Below are 21,782 nucleotides of genomic sequence, written 5' to 3' on the forward strand. Positions count from 1 at the left end.
CATAAAAACAATCTTGGGACACATATTACTGTATTTTGGACTTAGTTAACTTTTTATAATTTGATACCTTCCTATAAGTCCACATGTGTGTTGGTACAGTTATACCATTTAAAGCCTCACGATATTTCACATTCCTAAGAATATCCAAATAATGTCATGTCTCTTCTCTACTTAATAAGCATGCCAACTAGAAACCCAGAAATGCATTTTATACTAAAATCGATTTAAAGTGTGCTGGCCTGCTCCATGTTAAAAAAAAAAAAAAAAAGGACCACTTTTTATACCTCCATTTTTAGCCTAAAATATGGGGCTTTCCCACAAGGAAGCATAACAGAATGCTCCTAACTGAGGGGAACGGATGGAGATGCACTGGAGTTCAGGTGTCACCACAAATGACCTCTGGAAAGAAAGCTTGGTAACCACTGCCCCGACAACACCAAAGACAGGTTGCCAGGGGTCTTTTAAGGAGCCTGCAGAGCTCAAGTTTGGTAAAAAGAGGGTAGGACATATTCTTGCCACTTAGTGTGTGGACAGCTGATGAGAATAAACTTGCAGACATGGTTACATTTGGCTGGGGACAAGACGGACAGCTCATCTAGGGAAACGATGCTAGAGTGACCTGCTGTGCCGAGAAGCGGCAGGACACCAGAGGATCAGACGTCTTCTGGCTGCTTTCCTCTCTAGTCCTGGGCAGGAACTAGCTGCAAGGGGATGGAAATAAGCACTTACTGTGAAGAAACACAACCACCCTATCCCAGTGAGAATCTCTGAGTCACGGAGGGATTTCAGCCGTAACAGGAGGGGACAAGCCTGAAAAAGAGATGCCTTCCAGAACCTTCTAGGAAGCCTCTCATTAGAGCAGAGTGGATGAGTAACCTGAACCAGGTCTGTCTTACTCTGGAGCACAGGGATCCGAGCTCCACCCTCCCAGGCTGCAGGAGAGCTTTGAGCACCTTGGCAAGGCAGGGTGGACACGGAGTGGAAGCAGAACGGAGAAGTAGAGAGAGTGGTATGTATGGAGCGGTGACTGGAGGAGACAGAGCACTAGGCTTCCTGCAGATGCCGAGACGGTGGGTCCTGAGGTGACTCAAAATTGCCTGCTGGGAAACACAAAATGCTTACTCCTTTTAATAAAATTTCCTTCTGTTGTCTCGTGGTCACCTTGCCAGCGAGTGGTGCCAGCTAACGAGAGGATTATCTCAGGTTTGGGGTATCCAGCCAAAGGAATGCATGCAACTAACACAGGGCTCCTGCATGCGCCAGGTATCAGGGGCTAGGGATTCAAGGAACAAATAAAAAGAGGTCCCTTTATTCAGAGCTCACGTGTGAGTGGGGGAAACTGAGGAAGGCTTATGGGTGGAAACGGAGATACCCCAGGGGCTAAGGGATAAAGCGTGGGGCACTCACTGGGTGGGTCAGAGAGAATCTGCAAAGCATCTGAAAAGCTGGTCACGGAAGGCCTCTGGGGCCAGAGCAGCAAGACGAGAGGCGAGGACGTGCGGAGCAGCATGGTGAGTAGAAGGGCTTTTGGAGCTGCTCTTAGGAGAGAACAGAGAGGCGGCAGAAGGGTGCCTTTCTGGGGGACCTATCCAGCTGCTTGACCATGGGCTCCTACAGAGCCCCAAAGAAGGCCCCTCCCTCGAAGGGTAATAACCAATTAAATACAGTAAAAGTATTTTTTGTAAAAAAACAAAACAAAACAACTTTTTGACCAAGTATAATATATAACACAGTAAGTTTCTGTACCACATGCACATATGGGTTCACGTACTTTCATAAATTAGACACACGCATGTAACTGGCATCCAGATCAAGAAACAACACACTAGCAGCACCTGGGGCCAGGACCCCATCCAACCGTTGCTCTCCCGGTGGAGGCACTATATCCCAACCTGCGTGTTGGTGTAGCCCCTTCGTACACTTACTAGGAAATCCTATAAGCTGCCCCCGGCGCTGGGTGCTAAGTCTGTGTGATTCACCCACGTTGTTGCACGTCGTTCAAACGTGTTCATTCTCAGTACTGCATGGCATTCCAGCCTGTGACTCTGACTGACAACTCTCTTATGCATTCTACTTTCCAAGGACAAGTGGATAGTTTCCACTTCGGGCTATTACACCCCACGCTGCCGTGCACACCCCAGGCTTTGGTGAACTTCTGTGTACGCTCCGGTTAGGCGCGTACCTCGGAGTAGAACTGCTGGGCCAAACCCTTTTTCAAAGTAGTTGTTCCAATTTCCACTCCCATCGGCAGAATATGGAAAGTAAAAATACTCATGTGTTCAATGAGAAGGGAGATTCCATAACAGGAAATAGTCGGTGAAGTCCTCTTACTAGAAAACTTTCATAGGAGCTAATTTTTTAAATGTTCGGACCTCCCAGTATTTGAAAGGAAGTCATCAAAATGAAGATTTTCAGGGTTTTTCACAAACCTTAAAAAAAAAAAAGAAAAGATTACTGAGTAATCTCTCTTCTTTCTTGCTCTTAGGAAGGGAAAAACCTTGTCAGATTATATGAGGGGAGGACTGGAAGCCTTACATTTCAAGATGATTTACCATGATAGAAAGTCTAAGGTCACGAAGGAAATGAAATTAATAACATCAGCCAAGCCACTGATGGTCACACTAGTGGTCAAATGAGACGGCTCTTCCAGAGCCAAGGCTGGCTGCCTGATTTACAGAAATAGAATATTTTGGTTTGGGTTAAACAAAAATGAAGGGAAAATGTTAAATGGCTGAGATCTAAATATGTATGTGTTGGAGTCTTTCATAAAGAATTCTCTGTCTTAATTTATCCTTAAAAATCTCAAAGTAACAAGAACCAAGCTTATGTATATATGCCATTATAAAATTGAATATTGATAAAATTCTGTCTGGCTACATGGATGTCAAGAAAGATTCACATTTAAATTTCTACATGGGACTGTACTGATCAACCAGAGAAAAGCATGCCCCTAAAATAACTCTAAAATTGTAAAATTTATAGCTTACGATAAAGGAGCCACATGGAAACTGGTATGCAAATGGACATATTAAACAAAATTGCCTAGATTTGTCAACTCTACAACAGTTTAATGTATAGAATAAGGGGTAAAAAGTATTCATTTACATAAAACATATAAAGTTTCCATATTCATATGCTTAATGCTTTTTTCCTCCCAAGGAAAAATCTGGGAAAGGAATTCATTTGAAGAGAGAACAACTCATGTCAGCAAAAAGAATGTGCCTGCATATCCTCAATCCCTTTGCATATGCAAATGCAATTTATAAATTTTATAAAAGGCCATAGAAATAGTCCCAATGGCAGGACGGCCATACAGAAGTTCTTCATCTGCAGTTAGATGTGAAACGAAGAGATTTTATTTTGTGTCTGATCCAGGCCCAGTTGTAAGCACATTATAAATATTAACTCATTAGTCCTCGTACCAATCATGGGAGGATCCTGTAATTACCCGATTTCACTGATGAAGCAACTGGAACAGAGAAAACTGTTTATACACAGCTAACTTTTGTCCCGGTAAGCCTCAGTGAATGCTATCTACCTCTTTCACAACATATTTAACTTTAACACCTTTAAAGGATGCACGACACTATCTTGCTTCTTTCCACTCAGATCAATTTTTAAGGGGCCCTATGGACAGCTGGCTCTGGCTTTATGTGCCCAACTTTTTCTTTAGAATGCTGCAAGGGACAGGGGTTTTAGAGAGTCTAAGGATTCTGTGTGCGTAGCAACTGTGCAGAAAGAGCGAGCTTTTTTAAGAAGTTAAGGATACATTCTCGTGGTGATTTCGTTTAGCCGTGTGGAATTCATTTTCTTAGGTCTGCACAGCAGGTTTAGAATACCTCAACACCAAGCCTCTGACTCCTCCCAACCTGGAATAAACAAAACATCCACTTACATTCATTTTCAAAACCAAGGCTCTGTGAGCACCTGGGTGGCTCAGTCGGTTAAGCATCTGCCTTTGGCTCAGGTCATGATCCCAGGGTCCTGGGATTGAGTCCTGCATCAGGCTCTGTGCTCAGCAGGGGGTCTGCTTCTCCCTCTGCCCCTCCTCCTGCTTGTGCTTTCTCTCTCTCTCTCTCTCAAATAAACAAATAAAATCTTAAAAAAAAAAAATCAAGGCTCTGGAAGTGGTGAGGTTCACTTATAAGGGTAATGTCTTCAGAGTCTTTCCAGAAGCCAAGCAGTGTTCCCAGAGCAGCCAAATATAAGCTCTGCCTCTAAAACTCTGGGCAGTGCCATTTTTGTGCTCTAAAAATCTGGTTTCTCTGTGACACCTGTGTGATCAATCGAACCTACAGTCAATATGAAAAAGGCCAACCATTTTTTACCTGCCATTTTTTAATTAGAAATTCTGAAACTCACACGCAGTTTTGCAAGAAAGGGTTAAGGGGGGGCGGGGAGAGGTGGGATTGGAGCGGATTTTTCCATGACTCAGTCATCAAGCAAAGCAGAGTGGTGGTGAAGTTGCCGCCCTGTGACTAAAGGCCTCCCGGGCTAAACCTGCTCTCAAGACTAAATGGGACATGGGGCTGGTGGGTCAGTCACTTTTACTCACTAGCACACTCGACCCGTCCAAATCACAGTATCCTGTTTTAAAAAAGCAGGTTCAGAATTAAGGAATATACTTTTCAGGAGATCACTCTTAAGCATGAAAAATCCCGAAAAGCCAAGAGGCACAGCACCAGCACCGTCCACTTGAAACCTTTCCAAACCCAGCACCAGGGAAACAGCATGCAAACAGAATCAGACTCGGCAGTGAAGGCTGGGGGTAGTTCCAAGGACACCGCAAGAAATCACCGCAGATAATGTTGCACTTGTACGTATCAAATGTGTATTTGAAACCCACTTTCATCTCTTCTGTACGTTGCCCTTGATGAAAAACAGCTGCAGACTTGGATTATCTGCAAGGACAGAAGTGCATTATTTGAAGGTTTGATGATACCAGCACATCTTCATGTAATCAAATCAGAGTTTATAAATATGTCTAGGCAGAACGGAGGGGAAGCCATCACTCTCACACCTCGGGGCTACAGAGGTCCCCCTGAGGGAGATCCATTTCTGGCTGTCACCTGAAGCAAAGGTGGGGGTGGTTTCCTGGAGGCCATGGCATCAAAGCAGTAAATTCCGCTGAGACACAACCATAACCAGACTGCTTTCCCTCCTATCTGCACCCTGACTCCATCCAAACATTCCATTTAGCTTGGTGGACCTCCTTAAATATTTTATTTCAATCATCCTGGAAACATTAAAAAAAAAAAAAAAAAGGCACAGTGACAGAAGAACAAGGCTTACGCATGACTGCAGGCCAGCAGCTCTCCCTGGCTGCTGGGGCAGAAGTTCACAGCCCCTGACCCCTTCATCACACCTGCCACATTCCGTGTGAACACGTCAAACCCTCCAGCCTGCTTGATTAATCACCCTGCCCAAGAATCTGTGGAACAAAGTTCACATTACGGGAGAGCGGCACGAAGGGCCCTCCCGAGGTCAGGATGCAAGACCAAACAAAATTAACATGCCTGCCACATCCGCCATCTTGTAATCTGCTTCCAGTACTGTAATCCCCAAACGTCCAGACTGTGCATACCAAGAACATTCCTCTTCGATGTGGATCAAAACGGTTCACGTACAATGGGCTCTGAATCTTCCCCACCTCCAAGAAAACCATTAACCATGTCTACATGTCAAACTGCAGACACAAGCTCAAGTCAAGTCTCTGGGGACCTAGAGGTTTTAATGCTTCTACCATAAATGTTTCTTCACACATCATAAAGAGAAAATTTAATTTGACCTAAGAATAAGGAGTACATTGTTAACTTTCCAGTGATGTATTAACTCGTTTAGATCATGTAAAGGATACTACGATCCCCATTGCACTGAAGTGTTTCATAATCAGTTCAAGCGAATCGATCTTCCACAAAAAATGAACTGGTAGGACTGGATGCACTTAAACTCATGAGATATATACTGTGTTTTATATTACCACGGGATTACTTTTCATTTTGATTTCAGAACCTACGGTGAATATCTCAAGGGAGGTCTCCTACACATTTCACTTAGAAGAGATTCAGAGAGATGGTGTGAGGGACTTGGGATCGCGTAGCTCTTGCCTGGGCTGGGCTGAGAGAAGTCATCACGCTACTGTTTTCCTCTCATAATTGAATTTTTTTAACACTCTATGCAATAAACCTCCTAATTCTCTCAAATACTTTACCACAAAGGCTTCACCACAAGATTATTTTACACTATAGATCCCCTAATTCTCTCAAAACTTCACTCAAAAAAAAAAAAAACTTCACCACAAAGATTTGCATCATAGATCATGTGACTATTATTACAGATTTGTTCATTTCAAAGCATACATTTCTAGACTCCTGACAGAATGGGAAGTTGGATAACCAGGATATTTCATGTTCTGGTCATTTACACTCCTGTTGTCTGGGGAGAATAGTTATAAACCAGAGAAATGCATATGATTTAGGAGTAAGGATTAAAAAGGATGGGGACAGTTTCTTACTTTTAGAAATTCAGCAATCAGGCTCAGAGTGGCTACTGGGCTCAGAGTACACTCGTGGGTAAGAGTGCACACACTGATTGTTTAAGAGTGACACAAAAATACACATTAATCTTAGGAACATAAGGAGTGATTCCTAAATTAAAAATAAGGAAAAAGAATCATTGTGGTTTGCAGGCCAGTAGGATTTGTCGTGGCAAGACTGATTCATCAAACAATAATCAAATGAGTACTCTGTGCACAAAATACTTCTGCATGTAGTTTTTACTTAATCTTTATACCTGTCTTCTAAGGCTTTCTATGTCTGTTACTGGTGATGAAGCTGGGCATCAGTGAAGAGCCTTGTTGAAATCACAGACGCCGTTACGTGACAAAGCTGAGATCAGAAGAAACACACATCTCATTGCAACCCTTGAAAAACAGACCACCAGTATTTAGGAATCTGATAAATGTCAGCATTTCCATCCCTCCTTAAAAGTTAACATTTTGAACTCTCTGTACCATTCTTGTAACATGAAAATATGAAACTATTTCAGAACAAAAAAGTCAACCTGCTGTTCCCCACTGGCTTGAGCAGGAAAACAGGACACGGTTTTCATGAAAGGGCAAGGAGGTGATGAAGACAGGGTGTAGCGGAGGCATGGGAAGGCAAAGCGCTGTGACAGGTTTCAGGGGAAGGCAGGGCGGAGAGTACTGTGTGGTAATGATCAGATGGCATACAAATATTGGTTCTCTCTTTCATTTAGTCAACAAATCGCGATTCAGTGTCTCCTCCGTGCTGGGTACAACACAAATGACTAAGGCAAGGAGCCTGCCCTCCAGGACTCAGTCGGGAAGGGGAAAGAGAGAAGGTAACCAGCAATACAATAGCATCAGCTCAGAGCCATGCTACAGGCTTCTACGGCGCACTTCCACAGCGCGAGCATGGAGGACTGACACCCGCCGCTGGGAGAGGCAGGGGATGCTTCCTAGAGGACGTGACATGTATGCTGGGGTCTCAAAGCACGATGAGCAGTCTCCCTGGCAGAGGGCAGGGGAAGGGCCACGCAGCAGAGCATATGTCCAAAGGCATGCAGGTCAGGGAGATCAAGGTGTGGCCCAGAAATGGAAAGTGGTTCTCTGCCTACAGCCTGAGATGTGTGATGGTGTCGGCAGGGGCAGCAGAGAAACGGTGCAGGAGAGGTGGACGGTGACCCTAATTCTGGGTCTGCTGGGCACGGTCTGCATTCTGTACGGGGAGTGACACAGCCCACGATCAGATCACTTAGGTGGCTTCGTGGAAGATGGATTGGAGAAAGCCAGACAGGTGACAAGGAGGGCAGCTGTTATGAACTCTACTTGGAAGGACCTCACAGCCTGAAGGTCCCTTGTGACCCCCTAGTCTAGCGTCCCACCGTGTAAGTAACAAACCGAGGTCTGGAAAGGTTAAGAGACTTGCACAAAGTTACCCAGCCCGCAAGTCACAGAGCTGGGACGGGAATGAGGATCTTCTGCGGCTGCTGCAGGACCCCGTCCCCCTGCCTAGACTGCCAAAGAGAATGAGAGCTCTAAAGCCTGGGCTTCCCAGAGCGGCTACAAGTTTATTTGCTTGAAAAAAACAACAGAAAGGTTAGAGAGCAACAGCTGGTAAAAGAGCGAAGAAATGTTTTTACGTTGGGTTTGGATTCCTGCTGTCATTATGTACCAGAGCAACTGAGCTTAGATATTGAGTAAAGCAAACTAAATAGACAAGGGAATTGAGGGAAAGTGCATAGCCACTTTATAAATCGGCCAAACTAATCAAACCCGGACTGTTCACACACGCCGAAATTCAAAGACGTGAGCAAAGTCCTTTTTGAGTAGCCTGGATCAACTTTCTCCTAAGAGCAGAGGATCACTACTTTAGCCGTGTTGTCTAAAAAGAAAGCCACTTGGCAAGAAAATATTTCATCCACAGAACTACTATTCATGCCGTCAGTCCCCAAAGATGCCCAAAGTAACCTCGCATGACTGCCACTGTCACTGAACTGAGACTGGAAGCCAAATGCCCTAGCCCTGGAATTTGAGGACAGGAAGTACCTTCTCTTTTCCAGAAAACTCAAATCTCGAGGTGAAGCAAAAATGCTCAAGATCTGAAAAACCAAATAGCCCCCTAGAGCCCACTCATAATTTTCACTCCAAAGAGGGTGATCTACACGGAGAACTTATTTTCAGGACGGAAGCAGATTTTCTGACGCCCGCATCTTTCCCAAAGGGCCCTCGAGACTTCGTATCATCCGTGTGAAGCAGTGGGGTATCAGCAGGATCTTGGGGCTGCCTTCCTCCTCATGACTGAGCCCCCATTTTGAGTTCAAGTGAGTAGCGGGCGAAGGAAGAGAGGTGTCTGTGTGATCCAACACCCCATTTCATATTGTACCTACCAACCCATTAAGAGAAACAGAGCGCATCACGTCTTCGATTGGTTACAGATGGGAGAGAAACAGCCACAATAATAAATTCACGGAGGTGGAGTGTGTCGTCACACACGGAGCCAGGATGTGTGATCCAGAAGGTGTGTGGGGGGGGAGTTAATACCATATGTCGTTTGACTGCCGTGGGCCTGCTCCCATGTCAATAGCAACACGTTCCTCCAACACAGCTGCGGCACCAGCCCGGATGCCAGGGCACTGCGCCAAACCGGCAGGACTCTTACCAGGTACTGAAGTCGCTGGCGCTCGGTCTCGGGGGTAAATTCTGAAGACATGGGGATGATCTCTCCATTTCTGATGATTATGGCCCTGAAACGGTCAAAAAAAAAATGTATCGTCAGTAGCCAACCTCCTCAGTACCTCAATTCTGTGATAACTCCACGGCTTGGCTCAGAGCACGCGCGACGGGCGCCTGGGTGGCTCAGTCGGTTAAGCGTACGACTCTCGATTTCGGTTCAGGTTGTGATCTCAGGGTTGTGAGAATGAGCCGCATGTTAGGCTCCGCACAGAGTCCGCCTGAGATTCTCCCTCTCCTCCCCACTTGCATGCACTTGTACACTCTCTCTCCCTCTCAATAAATAAATAGAATCTTAAAAAAAAAAAAAAAAAAAAAAAAAGAACACATGTGAAATGCCCAAGGGACACATTTTCCTCTAACCTGCATGGCAACGTTCACTGCTACCAACTGTGAATCCCTCACCATATTACAGGTATCTTTACCCGAAGAACATGACATTCTGGTTAGCTTACGTTAACTTTTTCTGCTAGCCAGCTGGAACTGCCCCTAGGTGGTGGGCCAGCACCAACCATCCCACTTGGCACATAATAGATGCTCAGTGGATAAATGGATCAATAGAATGATGGAAATTGAGGCTTACTCTAGACTAGTGCTCTCCAATAGAACTTTCTGTGATAACAGAAATATTTTAATCTGTGTAATCTAATATGGTTAGCCACATGTGGGTAACGAGCATCTAAATTATGGTTCGTGCAGCTGCGAAAAGGGGTCTAAAAGAAAACCAGTGGGAGCTATGAGAAAATGGGAAATTTCAGGGGAGCGGACTGGGAAGAAGATGTAATATTTGTATTGTTTCTTTTACTATGATGGCAAAAACAGGACAAATTAAAAGTTCCTTCTTATAAATCCAGAGTCACTTATAAAATGCAACCCCCCCTCCCAAGAAAGGTGATATCCACCATTCACAAATTGGTGTGTTCATTCAAATGGTCTCTGTCCTAATTCATCAACTAAGACTAACTCCCTGAATGAGGGAGTAGGGGTTTGATAGAGGATGGAGAGACTTGGAGAGCTTGAAAGGAAGGTCGAGGTTAGAGCCTAATCTCAAAGTAGCACGAAGGGCCCTGAGAACCAGGGAATAAGGTCAAAAGTCATTAGGCAATAAATTCCAAAGGCAACCTTCTATTTCAAAATTTTGCTTAGAGCTAGTTTTCACTCTTTTTCTTCCCCTTTTCTACATGGTCCCTGAATTCCAGCTTCCAGGCTCCAACTAGGAAAGTTGGCTATCTGGGAAGGAAGTAAAAGATAATGAGTCAGGGGAGGAAGGTAGAGAGGACAGAAGATAGTGTCAGAGACCACGGAGGAGGGTGTGCGGGGAGGAGCCAACGCTCCTCGCTCCAACGCCATCAGGCCACGGAAGCAAGCTACTCTTATAGGACCTACGTGCGAGGTCAGCAGCCTTGTCCTCTTAGTTTGCTCTTATATTCCAAGTGCTTAGCCTGCCACACAGCAGGAGCCCCATAACTATTTGTTGAATACGAGAACAGTTGAGAGAACTCAGGAGATGTTTTTACCTTGAATTCGAGGCAATAAGACAGAGGCAGCAGACGCTCACGTGCACAAGTAAAGTGGGGTTGACTTCAGAGCCAAGAGGAGCTTCACCTAGAAAGGTACCTGCTCCCTCTGCTATCCTGTTCTCTTCTCTTCCTGACCAGGGTGAGTCCAACCATCACTTCCCACGGCGGGCCTTCCCTCCATAAGTTACTCCCTCCCTGTAGCCTCAACCTCTCTTTCCTACGGCTCTCTGCCCAAAGGCCCACAGTTCAAACCTATGCTCAGAACACTTTCCGTTTACAATCAAACAAAACTGAACAAACACTGATACTCTCCTAATCCAAAACCCACCTGTCAGGGCCTGTTTTCTTTTCTCCCCTACTGAGATAATAATCGACATTTAGGGGCTGTACTTCCTTCCCTTCCTCTGGACCAGCTACTCCTCTCGAGAGTCCGTCAGCCCAGGAGAATGCCTTCTCTTGCCTTCCTGCTTTACCTCCGAGGCCCCTTCTCTGGGGTACCATGGTGTGTATGCCACAGCCTTCCCAATCCTCAGCACGACGGCTGCTCCCATGGCTTCTCTAACTACCTGAGCACATTTTCTGGCCAGAGCCTGAGTCCTTGCCTCTCAATCTCCGTCCAGCACACAATGCCTGGCCTGTGACAGACACAGTGACTGCTGAGGGGTTAATGACTATGTGGATGAAGAGCAAGTGAGCTATACTTGGGTGGGTTGGCAGATGTACCCAGAGCCAAGGCGTCGAAGAAAGCTTTTCCTAGTAACAACATTATTGTCTCTAATTGTCTAACTGTATACAGTCTGGACCTTTAAACATCCATATGCCTTTTCATTGGTTTTACAAAAAGACAATGAACATAAAAAGATGCCATTCTGGCTAGGCTGCCACAAAAAAGTGACTTGAGAGATGAAGGCAAATGAGGCAGAACCCTTGTCCTTGGGGAGCAGGAGGGAGGGAACACAGCCAAGGGAGCAGCCACCACTACGTTTACTCTGTTTCTTAAATCTCAAATTCACACACAGTGAGGTATCAGCCTTCAATTCCCATACTCACTGCTGGGCTAACTCTAGTTTAATTACTTTCTTTAATAGATCTTTATATCAAATCCATCTATGTGCAGAACATTCTTCATTTCTGTTTGAACTACCAAGTTCTTCCTTTATGAGATACCCATGGATTAAAGATGACAGCATGGTTGGCAGTCAGAGTTTCCAGTCCCTAAATCATGATGTCTCCTCCTATGTGCTTCCTGGCTTCCTTTTGATCTTTCACTCTTTCATCCCTCTGATCTCGGGATCAATGTGTCAGAGTCCTGGGCTCCAATCTGGAGCAGGGCAGTGAGAGGGAATGGGTTTCAAAGGGAATAGCGTGCGTGTGAAGGCTGACAAATCTTGCACTAAACAACCAATAAACTGGAGAACTGCTTTAAAGCTACATTCTGTCATCATAGGATTCTTGGATACTTCATATCTTCTACTTCATTATTTTATGAGCTGTTTTTCCTAAGGAAAACTATTTAAGACAAAACCCAAAGAAAAGCTGTGGCAGCAGTAAGCATCAAGGAGAATGAGGCATCTGCCCTGGCCTTTCTTCTGGACCCTCAGATCTGGATGTATAGATAGGACTATGGTCAGATTTTGGATGACATTCCATTTCCTTACCCAGAGACTGGCCAAAGATTCAGTGAGGAGGTTCCTAGGGTTGGGTAATTTAATCAACTGGCAACCACTTCCTACCTGGTATCTCCTACCATACAGAGGGGTGGTTTCTAAGCATAATCCCCAAAGTTAACACTAGCCTTTCATTCACAGAGACTGAAACTGAAATCTACACGCTTTCATTTCTTGTCCAGCGTAATAGATGGAGCCTTATTTGTGATATGGTGAAGGGTAGATCTAATGTGTTCTTAGGAGTCCACTGCAAGGATGGGAGAAGAAAAGGCAAAGCAAAGACATTAACAGTTTTTTAAACGTTCTCCCACCCTCCCCAAACATTAGCTACATGAGAGGATAAAAGCAGTTTATTGCTAATTGATGAGAATTTTGAGTTCAAGAGAATAATTTCTGGAAAACCTTGCCACTTCTATCCTCTAATGTCACAATTTGGAGTAAAAAAGACCAATTTTTTTTGTTCCCCAAGTTAGTCAAGAGAAAAATAAGGGGTCAAAGAAGATGCTCGTTTCAAATATTCACTTGATTCTACAACTTCTGTTAAGGGGATCACACCAACTCCTGTGCAATCCCACCTCAGAGCAGGCTTGACACTCTCCAAGAGGCATCTGACAAACAAGCAAAGGGAAAAAAATGGGTAAAAGATATGATCAGGCAACTGACAGAAGGGAAAATGCAAATGTTCAATAAACACATGAAGAGACGCTCGATCTCACTAGTCCAGGAAAATGCAAATTAAAGTAAAAATAACATATAACTTTTGCTCATCAGATTGGCAAACGTTTGCTGAAAAAATTAAGGGGTAGTAGTTCTCATAGGGTGAGAGGAAAAAGCCATTCTCATAATTAATGGGAATGTAAACGGTTATACCTTTCAATCTATTATAATGACGCAGTCGATGGGTCAGTTATCCTACTTAAGGGACTATATCTTAAAAAAATAGAAGACTCAGTACGTAGGATATACAGACAAGAATTCATACTTGACATATTTGTTGCAGCAAAGACTGGAAATAGCCTCACTGTCTGTCAAAAGGGGAAATACTGAATGGGTTAGTTTATAATCCAGAAGATATTATTATACAGTCAAAAAAAAAAAAAAAAAAGAGTTAAGTACATTCTGTGACCTGGAGGGATCCATGATGTACTGTTAAGTGAGAAAAGCAAGTTTCAGAGTAATATGTGGTTTAAGCCCACTTTTGTAAAACAAAAACTACACACAGATACCCCCATATATGAGGACTCTGATCCGAGGCCAAAACCCGGTGTGCTCCTTCAGAAGCCACCCCGGCAGTTACCAGGCAGACCCCCACCAAACTGGGTCCCCAGCCAGTGCACTGCAGTCTCCGCAGAGAGCCTCCCCCTTCCCCACCAGCCACATTTATGAGCAAATCTGCCTTCCCAGCCCCGGCAGCTCCATGGGAATCCTGGCTCCAGCACTTTTCTCCATTCTCACTCAGTACTTTTCCACTTAGAATCCTTCCCCGTCTCACCTCCTCCCCACACTGCACCATCCCCTGGTTTAAAAGACAGAGGCCTTTTGTCCAGAGCTCCTCAGCAGTGAGAAGATTCCCTCCTGTCTGTGTTCCATGCCAACTGACCCTCGCCTGCCCAGGTGCCCTTCAGTGGGGAAAACGGAACCCTGGGGGGCTGGCACTTTTCTTTTTCATTGCCTCTTGCCTGCAGGATCACAGGAAGTGAATAAAGGCTGACTGCTACCGTCTGGCTCATTGCCTTCATTGGACCACCGTGACACCTGGCTGCTTGACTGGATAAAAATACGTTTGATTGAGCAGGGAGAAAGGTACAGAAGTGGGAGAGTTAATTTTTCCTCATATATCTTTTTGTTATTTGACTGCTACCAGGAACGTATGTCCCTTCTGTTTGCCCAGAGTTGGCCAAATATTCACAGAAGACCTAAAGTCCTACTGAGTGCAGATTCATCTCTGTTCCACTACCAGTCTTTGTAAACCCTGTGTGCCCCAAGCACTAGACCACAGACTCTACCCAGTGGCCCAATCACACGTCAGAGGTCATCAGTCAGAGTTCAGGTGTGATGGCAGAGGGATCCCATAGCTGTCAGGAGCCGCTGAGAAACCAGTGGCTGGATTTTGTTATGAAAGTAAGAACTGGTTAAGCCTCAAAATGTCTTTGTTGTAAGACATTTTATTTTATTTTATTTTTTTAAAGATTTTATTTATTTATTTGACAGAGATACAGACAGCCAGCGAGAGAGGGAACACAAGCAGGGGGAGTGGAAGAGGAAGAAGCAGGCTCCTAGTGGAGGAGCCTGATGTGGGACTCGATCCCAGAACGCCGGGATCACGCCCTGAGCCGAAGGCAGACGCTTAACCGCTGTGCCACCCAGGCGCCCCTGTTGTAAGACATTTTAAAATGTCATTTAAAAATGACAGTTGGAGAATCACAGGGCAAATGCAGGAAGACTTTTGTCAGCACTCCCTTTCTGTAACCCTCAGGAAGCCTAGACACGCACGCTCCGCCAGGCACGTGCCCAGGCAGATGGCCTCGCAGCCCCTCCGCCGCCTCAAGGTAAATCCTTTGCCTCAAAACCAAACAAAATCCTCAAGTTCCCAGTCACATGACTTTGCAAATAGATGCCATATAGACATGGTATGAGGACAACTAGTATGTATGTAATTGTCAGCTTCAATAGAAGGCTTTCTCCAAGTGGCACAAAGAGTGGGAAAAATGGATATACACATATAAATTTGTATTTATAAATACAGACTTCATACATGTATACATATATGTACCCCTATGTAAGTACACAAGCATGTACACACACACACCTCTCCAAGTTTAACACGGCACACTCTATAGAGCAGAAATGGAAAAGAAATACAAAATCTCTGGGCTCCTGCACGTAAAAAGCAGGTCATGGTGTCCAGCAGTCCAGTTTCCATGGAGTAAGAGGTATGAAAAGTCTCCCAAGCAAAACAAAAGTGAGGGATCAAGCTCACTCCTAAAGTCAGAATTGAAACTAAGTTGCCTCGTCCTGCCATCCCTGGATTTCTTCTTTTGTCTGAGGCATGGGGACAGCCAGCCACCAAAGAAAGTGCTTTGAGGCTCTTGTTTGAAAGAGTCACAACAACACAGAACTTCATTCCAATCTCTCATTGTTAAGAGGTCAGCCAGCCCGGCAGCATGGAACCCAGCCACGTGTGTCATTAAGTATGCATAAATGTATGACACACGAATATGCAGGAGGAAGGTTCTGCACTATCTGCCCTCTCTGGGTTGTTGTAAGTTCTGACAGTTGACCCAGGGGTGATAATGTGAAACCAGAGCACGAACTAACCAATACTGTGGGGTGATGGCTAACTGCTGAACCCTCTCCCAGCTCCGACAGTCCATGGCATTGGAGGGATGCACGTGCGTGTGCACTACCTGTGGTCCTGAGGACACGCGTTATGGCAGAAATGGAACTGGCCTGGGAATCAGAATTTGTAGGTGCCAGCCCCACCTCATGCCCGTCTGTGGCTCTGGGTCTTGGTGTCCTTGCCTAGAAAAAGGGGAGATAGGACCAGATCGTTTCTCAGGCGTCTTTCAAGTCTAAATTTAAACGATTCTGAAAATAAGCCTCAGGTATGTGGGGTAGAGAAATAGGGACAAACTGGTACAGTGACTGCTTTTCTCCTCAGGAGGTGGCAATCACCACAATTTAGATTCTAATAAATATAAACCAATACCGAAGTGCGAGGTTGGGAGATGTCACCCTTAGTGCATCTATTAAATCATAAGGGACAAGGAGCCCATTATCGAGCAAGCCCCCCAATGTAATTTCACTGTTGTCACCAGTCCCCTTGGAACGCAGAGCTGCAAACAAAAGGCATCTTCTACACTGTTAAGAGTATTCATGAGATGCCCTGATTCCATTACACACTTTTTCAGCTGAAAGTGATTCGAAACGCAACATTAAACTGCACATTTCCAGAATGGAGGAGAAAATCTGATACAAGGTGACAAAGAGAAACCATTCGGAAAACCCTTTCTGACAGTGTATATCAATTCCAAAGTACAGGGAGGAGGCATCCATTTTGTCAAAAAGCATCAGACCTTGTGAGTCCTGTTCGGGTGCAGCAGAAGCGTCTGTCTCCTTCAAAGATATTAGAAATGTGTCGACGGAAAAGAAAGCAGGGCAGCTGATGGAACAAGCAGGGGTGACCACCGTCAGAGGACAGCCAGGCTGTCGAGGCTAATTAGAGGTGCCAGAAAATAGCTGAAGGGAAAAAATAATCCCACGAGCCTGGAATTAGTTTGGGTGTGTTTCTAGTCATTCCGTTTTCAGAATGGATACTGAAGAAAAAGTTTGCAAATACGATGATTCATTTAACAGAGCCTCAAGCACACAGTGGAGTTTCCCAGCAAAAATATTCAGAGAAATGGTCAGGAGGAAAAAACCACTGATCTTTAAGTAGCAGCACAAATAAGTGACCATTTGTAGAGCAATAACTGAATCGGATGTTCCTTGGTTTTCTTACAACCAGCCCAGTCTGTATTCCTACCACCCAGAATAATTTCTCAATGTCATAATTCTGCCACTTTCTACAAACATCTTGCTTTACCAGCAACGTTCATGAAACCCAACGCACCAGCACAACATTTCCCAAAGTAAAAGCCTCAGAGTCATTAAAGAAAACTTTTTGACGTCATTATTTCTTTAAAAAAAAAATGACAAGGGGTCCATCTATAAATGAACAGTGGGGTTATTTGTTCTACTTAAAAAAAAACAAAAACCAAAAAACTATACTCCCTGCTCAGCAGGGAGCCTGCTTCTCCCTCTCCCTCTCCAAATCATAAATACATACATACATACTATAATCCACACTTCATAAAGTTCATCCAATTAAAAAGTGTGCAATTCAGTGGTTTTTAGTAAATTCACAAGGTTGTCCAACCATCACTACTATATAATTCCAGAACATTTTTATCACTTCAGAAAGAACCCCTCACCCTACCGGTACCCATTAGCAGTCACTCCCCATTCCCCCACCTTCCCTCATTCCTGGCAACCACAGACCTACTTTGTTTCTATGGATTTGCCTATTCTGGATATATCATATAATGAGATCATATAACATACAGCCTTTTCTGGATATATCATATAAATGAGATCATATAACATACAGCCTTTTCTGGATATATCATATAATGAGATCATATAACATACAGCCTTTTCTGGATATATCATATAATGAGATCATATTAACATACAGCCTTTTCTGGATATATCATATAATGAGATCATATTAACATACAGCCTTTTCTGGATATATCATATAATGAGATCATATAACATACAGCCTTTTCTGGATATATCATATAATGAGATCATATTAACATACAGCCTTTTCTGGATATATCATATAATGAGATCATATTAACATACAGCCTTTTCTGGATATATCATATAATGAGATCATATAACATACAGCCTTTTCTGGATATATCATATAAATGAGATCATATAACATACAGCCTTTTGTGCCCAGTTTCTTTCATTTAACATAACGTTTACAAGGGTCATCCTTGTTGTAGCACGCAACAGTATTTTATTCCTTTTTATGGCTAAATGAATATTCCACTGTATAGATATACCACCTTTTGTTTACCCATTCATCAGTTGATGGACATTTGGGTTGTTTCCACTCTGGCTATTGTAATTAACACTGCTATGAACGTTCATTTACAAGTTTTTGTGTGATTATGCTTTTAATTCTCTTGGCTATACGCCTAGGAGTGGAACTGCTGAGTCACACGGTAACTCTGTTTAATTTTCTGAGGAACTGCCAATTGGTTTTCCAAAGTGGCTGCACCATTTTCCATTGCCAATGCTGGGTTTTAAAATTTTCTCTTCAAGTACCACAGAGTTCAAACTAAATTTACTTCTGAAAATCCCACAGTCATTTCTCATTTTACACAGTTTTAAAAGCACTTTGCTGGAAAGTTCTGCCTGTATGCTTAGATGTCATTGCACACATGGAACACTTAAAGGTCATTTTCCATTTGCATCAGAGGGTATATATCTGGTTCTTCTCAAGTGAAGGGTCAATACGATAATCCACAGCAATGCACAGCCCCCCAGCACAAATGTATACAAACATTTCTCAAGCCCCAAAACGGGCACATTTTCCTCCCTATATCAAATAGCTAGACTGGGTGACGCAACGGAAGGAATTTATTTTTTTCTCTACTATAGTCATTTTTGGAGTAGGATGGCTCCCCCTTCCTTTTTTAAAAATCAATGATGACTACAACAGCTTAGGGTTCGTGTGCCAAGGCAGGTAGGGCAGGCAGCCTTTACTAATGCTCTGCAATAGTCACACCAAGGTTAGAGTTGTGTCCAATTCTGACCTCTTCACTTTAAAAAGGCAAAGCAATGGAGCAAACGAACAGAATCCGAAGGAGAGAAATAAAAACAAGTCAAGGGGGTGGAAAATAGATGCTTTGAAGGAAATTAAAGCAACTGTGGTATTTCAGCCTGAAGGAAAGAATGAGGAATGATTCGATCACACTCTCCCTTCACACAATTTGAAATGGTTTTATTCATAGAATGGTGGGTGACCAGTTCTTCATGCTCAGAATAAAACAAACAAGAGGAAATTCTATTTAAATCAAATCAGTAAGATTCTATGGTTGGAAACGGGAAAAGAGTTTTCAGATCTTCACAATATGCACTGATCGAAGCCCATGAGTCTCCACCCCCGGAATTCAAAAGGACACGAGGGAGCTGGGTGTACAGTCGGCTGCCAAGAGTCCTGAGGCATCCTTCACTGTTTTTCTTTATGATGCGCTATAAATCAGGAACTACATCTGCTCTGTAAGGGCAGAGTCGGATCCATGAACAATCCATTCTAGACTGTGCAATGCATTGAGAAGGTCTTGCAACCGACACTGGGTAAGCAAACAGGACATCCTTGTTGCCACAGCCCCTGCTCAAAATGAAGCTGCATGACTTCACCTCGAAGGGCAGGTGGGCCTGCTTGTGGCCCGTGGTTAGGACAGAGGCCGGATGCCTTCCCTGTAGGCCTCCCTAGTTCTACCTACTCATAGTTACCCCACGCCAGTTCCTTATACAACAAAGGCTTGGGAAGCTCATCTCTCATTCACTGAACATAACCATCAGTTAGGTTTTGGGAGCCAGTCGAAGTGTGGTGGAAAGTAACCGGGGCTTGGAGTCCAAAGTCTAGTTCAAGCTGTGAACTAGCTATGCTGGGAAAATCAGCTCCTCTGTTACTTGATTTTCCCCATTTGAAAAATGGGTCAATACCACTCTCTCCAGATTAGATGAGTTTATGTGCAAAAGACGTTTAGTAGGGGCACCTGGGTGGCTCGGTCAGTTAGGCGACTGCCTTCGGCTCAGGTCATGATGCCAGGGTCTGGGGATCGAGCCCTGTATCGGGCTCTCTGCTCCTCGGGAAGCCTGTTTCTCCCTCTCCCTCTGCTCCTCCTCCAGCCTGTGCTCTCTCTCTCGCTCACTCACTCTGTCTCTCAAATAAATGAATAAAAAGTTTAAAAAAAAAAAGACATTTAGTATAGTTTGGTGTTTTTTTTGCTTTTTGTTAAGTATAGTTTATTAATGATGCTGATTGAATCATTAAAGGAAATTCACATATCCCGAGCCAAACGTTTTAGTTACTTGGAACTGTGTTATTTTGTACAGTAACTGCCCACACTTGTGACCCTAAGGAACTGTATAAATGAAAAAATAAATTGTACTTAGGTGGCCTCACATAGGCTTTAATGATAAAATGGCATGCTGATTTCCCATTGTCATTTTCATGTGTTCAGATACCTCCAGAATTCCAGAGAAAACAAGGGAGATAGATAGGGTAGTACTGGAACTTTCCTGCTTCTCTTGATCACTAGCTTTAAAACCCCACCCTGTTCATTCATATTAATGCCATAATCTCAACATTTTTCTAAGCATATCTGTAATTTAAGATTTTATCTTGACAAAGATATGTAAAAGGTTCTCATGCCAAGTTCCCTTTCCTTACAAGAATCCTGCTTAACCCACAATTTACCTAAGGCTATTGGAATTGTCCAAATGAAAAATGAGAGTCTGGACTACGTCTATGGGAATAGATAGAAGTCTCAGAGATAAAATACATTAAAATTTTTTATTCTATCTGTATTTATCATATGTATATAATTTTTAAATATATCCTCCCGGGTAAAGGAAATGAAATGTCCGGGAATCCACTGAAGATCCCAACTTTGTCCCTGGAGGATGATGATGTCATTAATGGCAGGGACACAGGAAAGAAGTCAATCTGGTGAAGAGGATACTGCATTTTGACTTTGCCTGTTGAATTCAGGGCATGTGCCTGATGCCCAGGTGGAGGGACTAGTAAGTACACAGCTGGAAATGTGGGTGGGCTGCTCAAGGATGAGGTCAGCCTTAGAAAAACAGACTTGGGAATAGTTATGTTTACATGGTCGTTGAAACTATGGAATTGAAACAAGTGCTCCAGGAAACGTAGATAGAAAAGGTGGGTGTAAACATTAAGTGAGAACACAGAAAGATGGCTCCATTCCCTCATTTACCTGGTGAACTCTTCACAGAATAAGTCAATGAACTGAAGTTGGCCTCCACAGTGTTCTCCGTGGAATGCTCTTAAGAGTGATAGTAGGCAACCACCAAAAAAATTCATGCTGAGGAGAGTCTGAAAAACACCTTCCTTTAAGAACACTGTTGCCCCTCAACAGCTTCCCTGATGGCTCTCATTGCACAGACGGGAAATCTCTTTGACATTTACAGGTGAAGAAACCTATTTTGGACTTTTATGTTTTTGCCATTTTGCAAATACTCAGACCAATAGTATGGAGTTAAGATCCCATTACTTCTGATGGGAAGGCCAAGGGTGGACAGTACCACCAACCTATCAGAAGTGTTCATAGAGCTGAAGCCCAGAATAGATTTATATTCACGGAACACGGTGAAGACAACGGAACTGGCCTGCCTTAGTTATATTTGAAAAATGGAGGCAATTGAGAAAGAGACTAATTGGCTGCTTGAGAGCAAAGGTGTGATGCTGACAGATGACAAAGCAGAAGCAGTACTATTTTATTGCTCTTTTACCTGTCAGATTGAGAAGGGGAAAATAGCCTTGAGAAAAACAAAAAACAAGCAAACAAACAAAAAATAAATAAAGCCCAAGATAGATGAAACCATTTCAGAAGAGAACTCTGCCACAATAAATGGGATCAAGTCCTCTGGCTTCAACAGATTACATCTTGGGGCCCTAAAGTCCTCAAAACTGAGGCTGTCATAGTTCTGTCAGGGATCTGGGAGGAAGTACAGTGAAGAAATGTGCCC

General features: G+C 43.8%; 1 protein-coding gene across 2 annotated transcripts in view; it reads right to left on the reverse strand.

Annotated features, from left to right (window-relative positions):
* The window catches only part of PPM1H (protein phosphatase, Mg2+/Mn2+ dependent 1H), a 238,941-nt gene that overhangs the window by 71,497 nt on the left and 145,662 nt on the right, over positions 1-21,782 (reverse strand). For both annotated transcript variants that reach the window (XM_040637216.1, XM_040637215.1), the window contains exon 5: positions 9,183-9,267. In XM_040637216.1, the coding sequence (XP_040493150.1) occupies positions 9,183-9,267 (85 nt within the window). The remainder of the gene's footprint in view (positions 1-9,182; positions 9,268-21,782) is intronic.

The sequence above is a fragment of the Ursus maritimus genome, unplaced genomic scaffold, assembly GCF_017311325.1.
Source record: "Ursus maritimus isolate PB19 unplaced genomic scaffold, ASM1731132v1 scaffold_21, whole genome shotgun sequence".
In the NCBI taxonomy this organism is placed as follows: domain Eukaryota; kingdom Metazoa; phylum Chordata; class Mammalia; order Carnivora; family Ursidae; genus Ursus; species Ursus maritimus.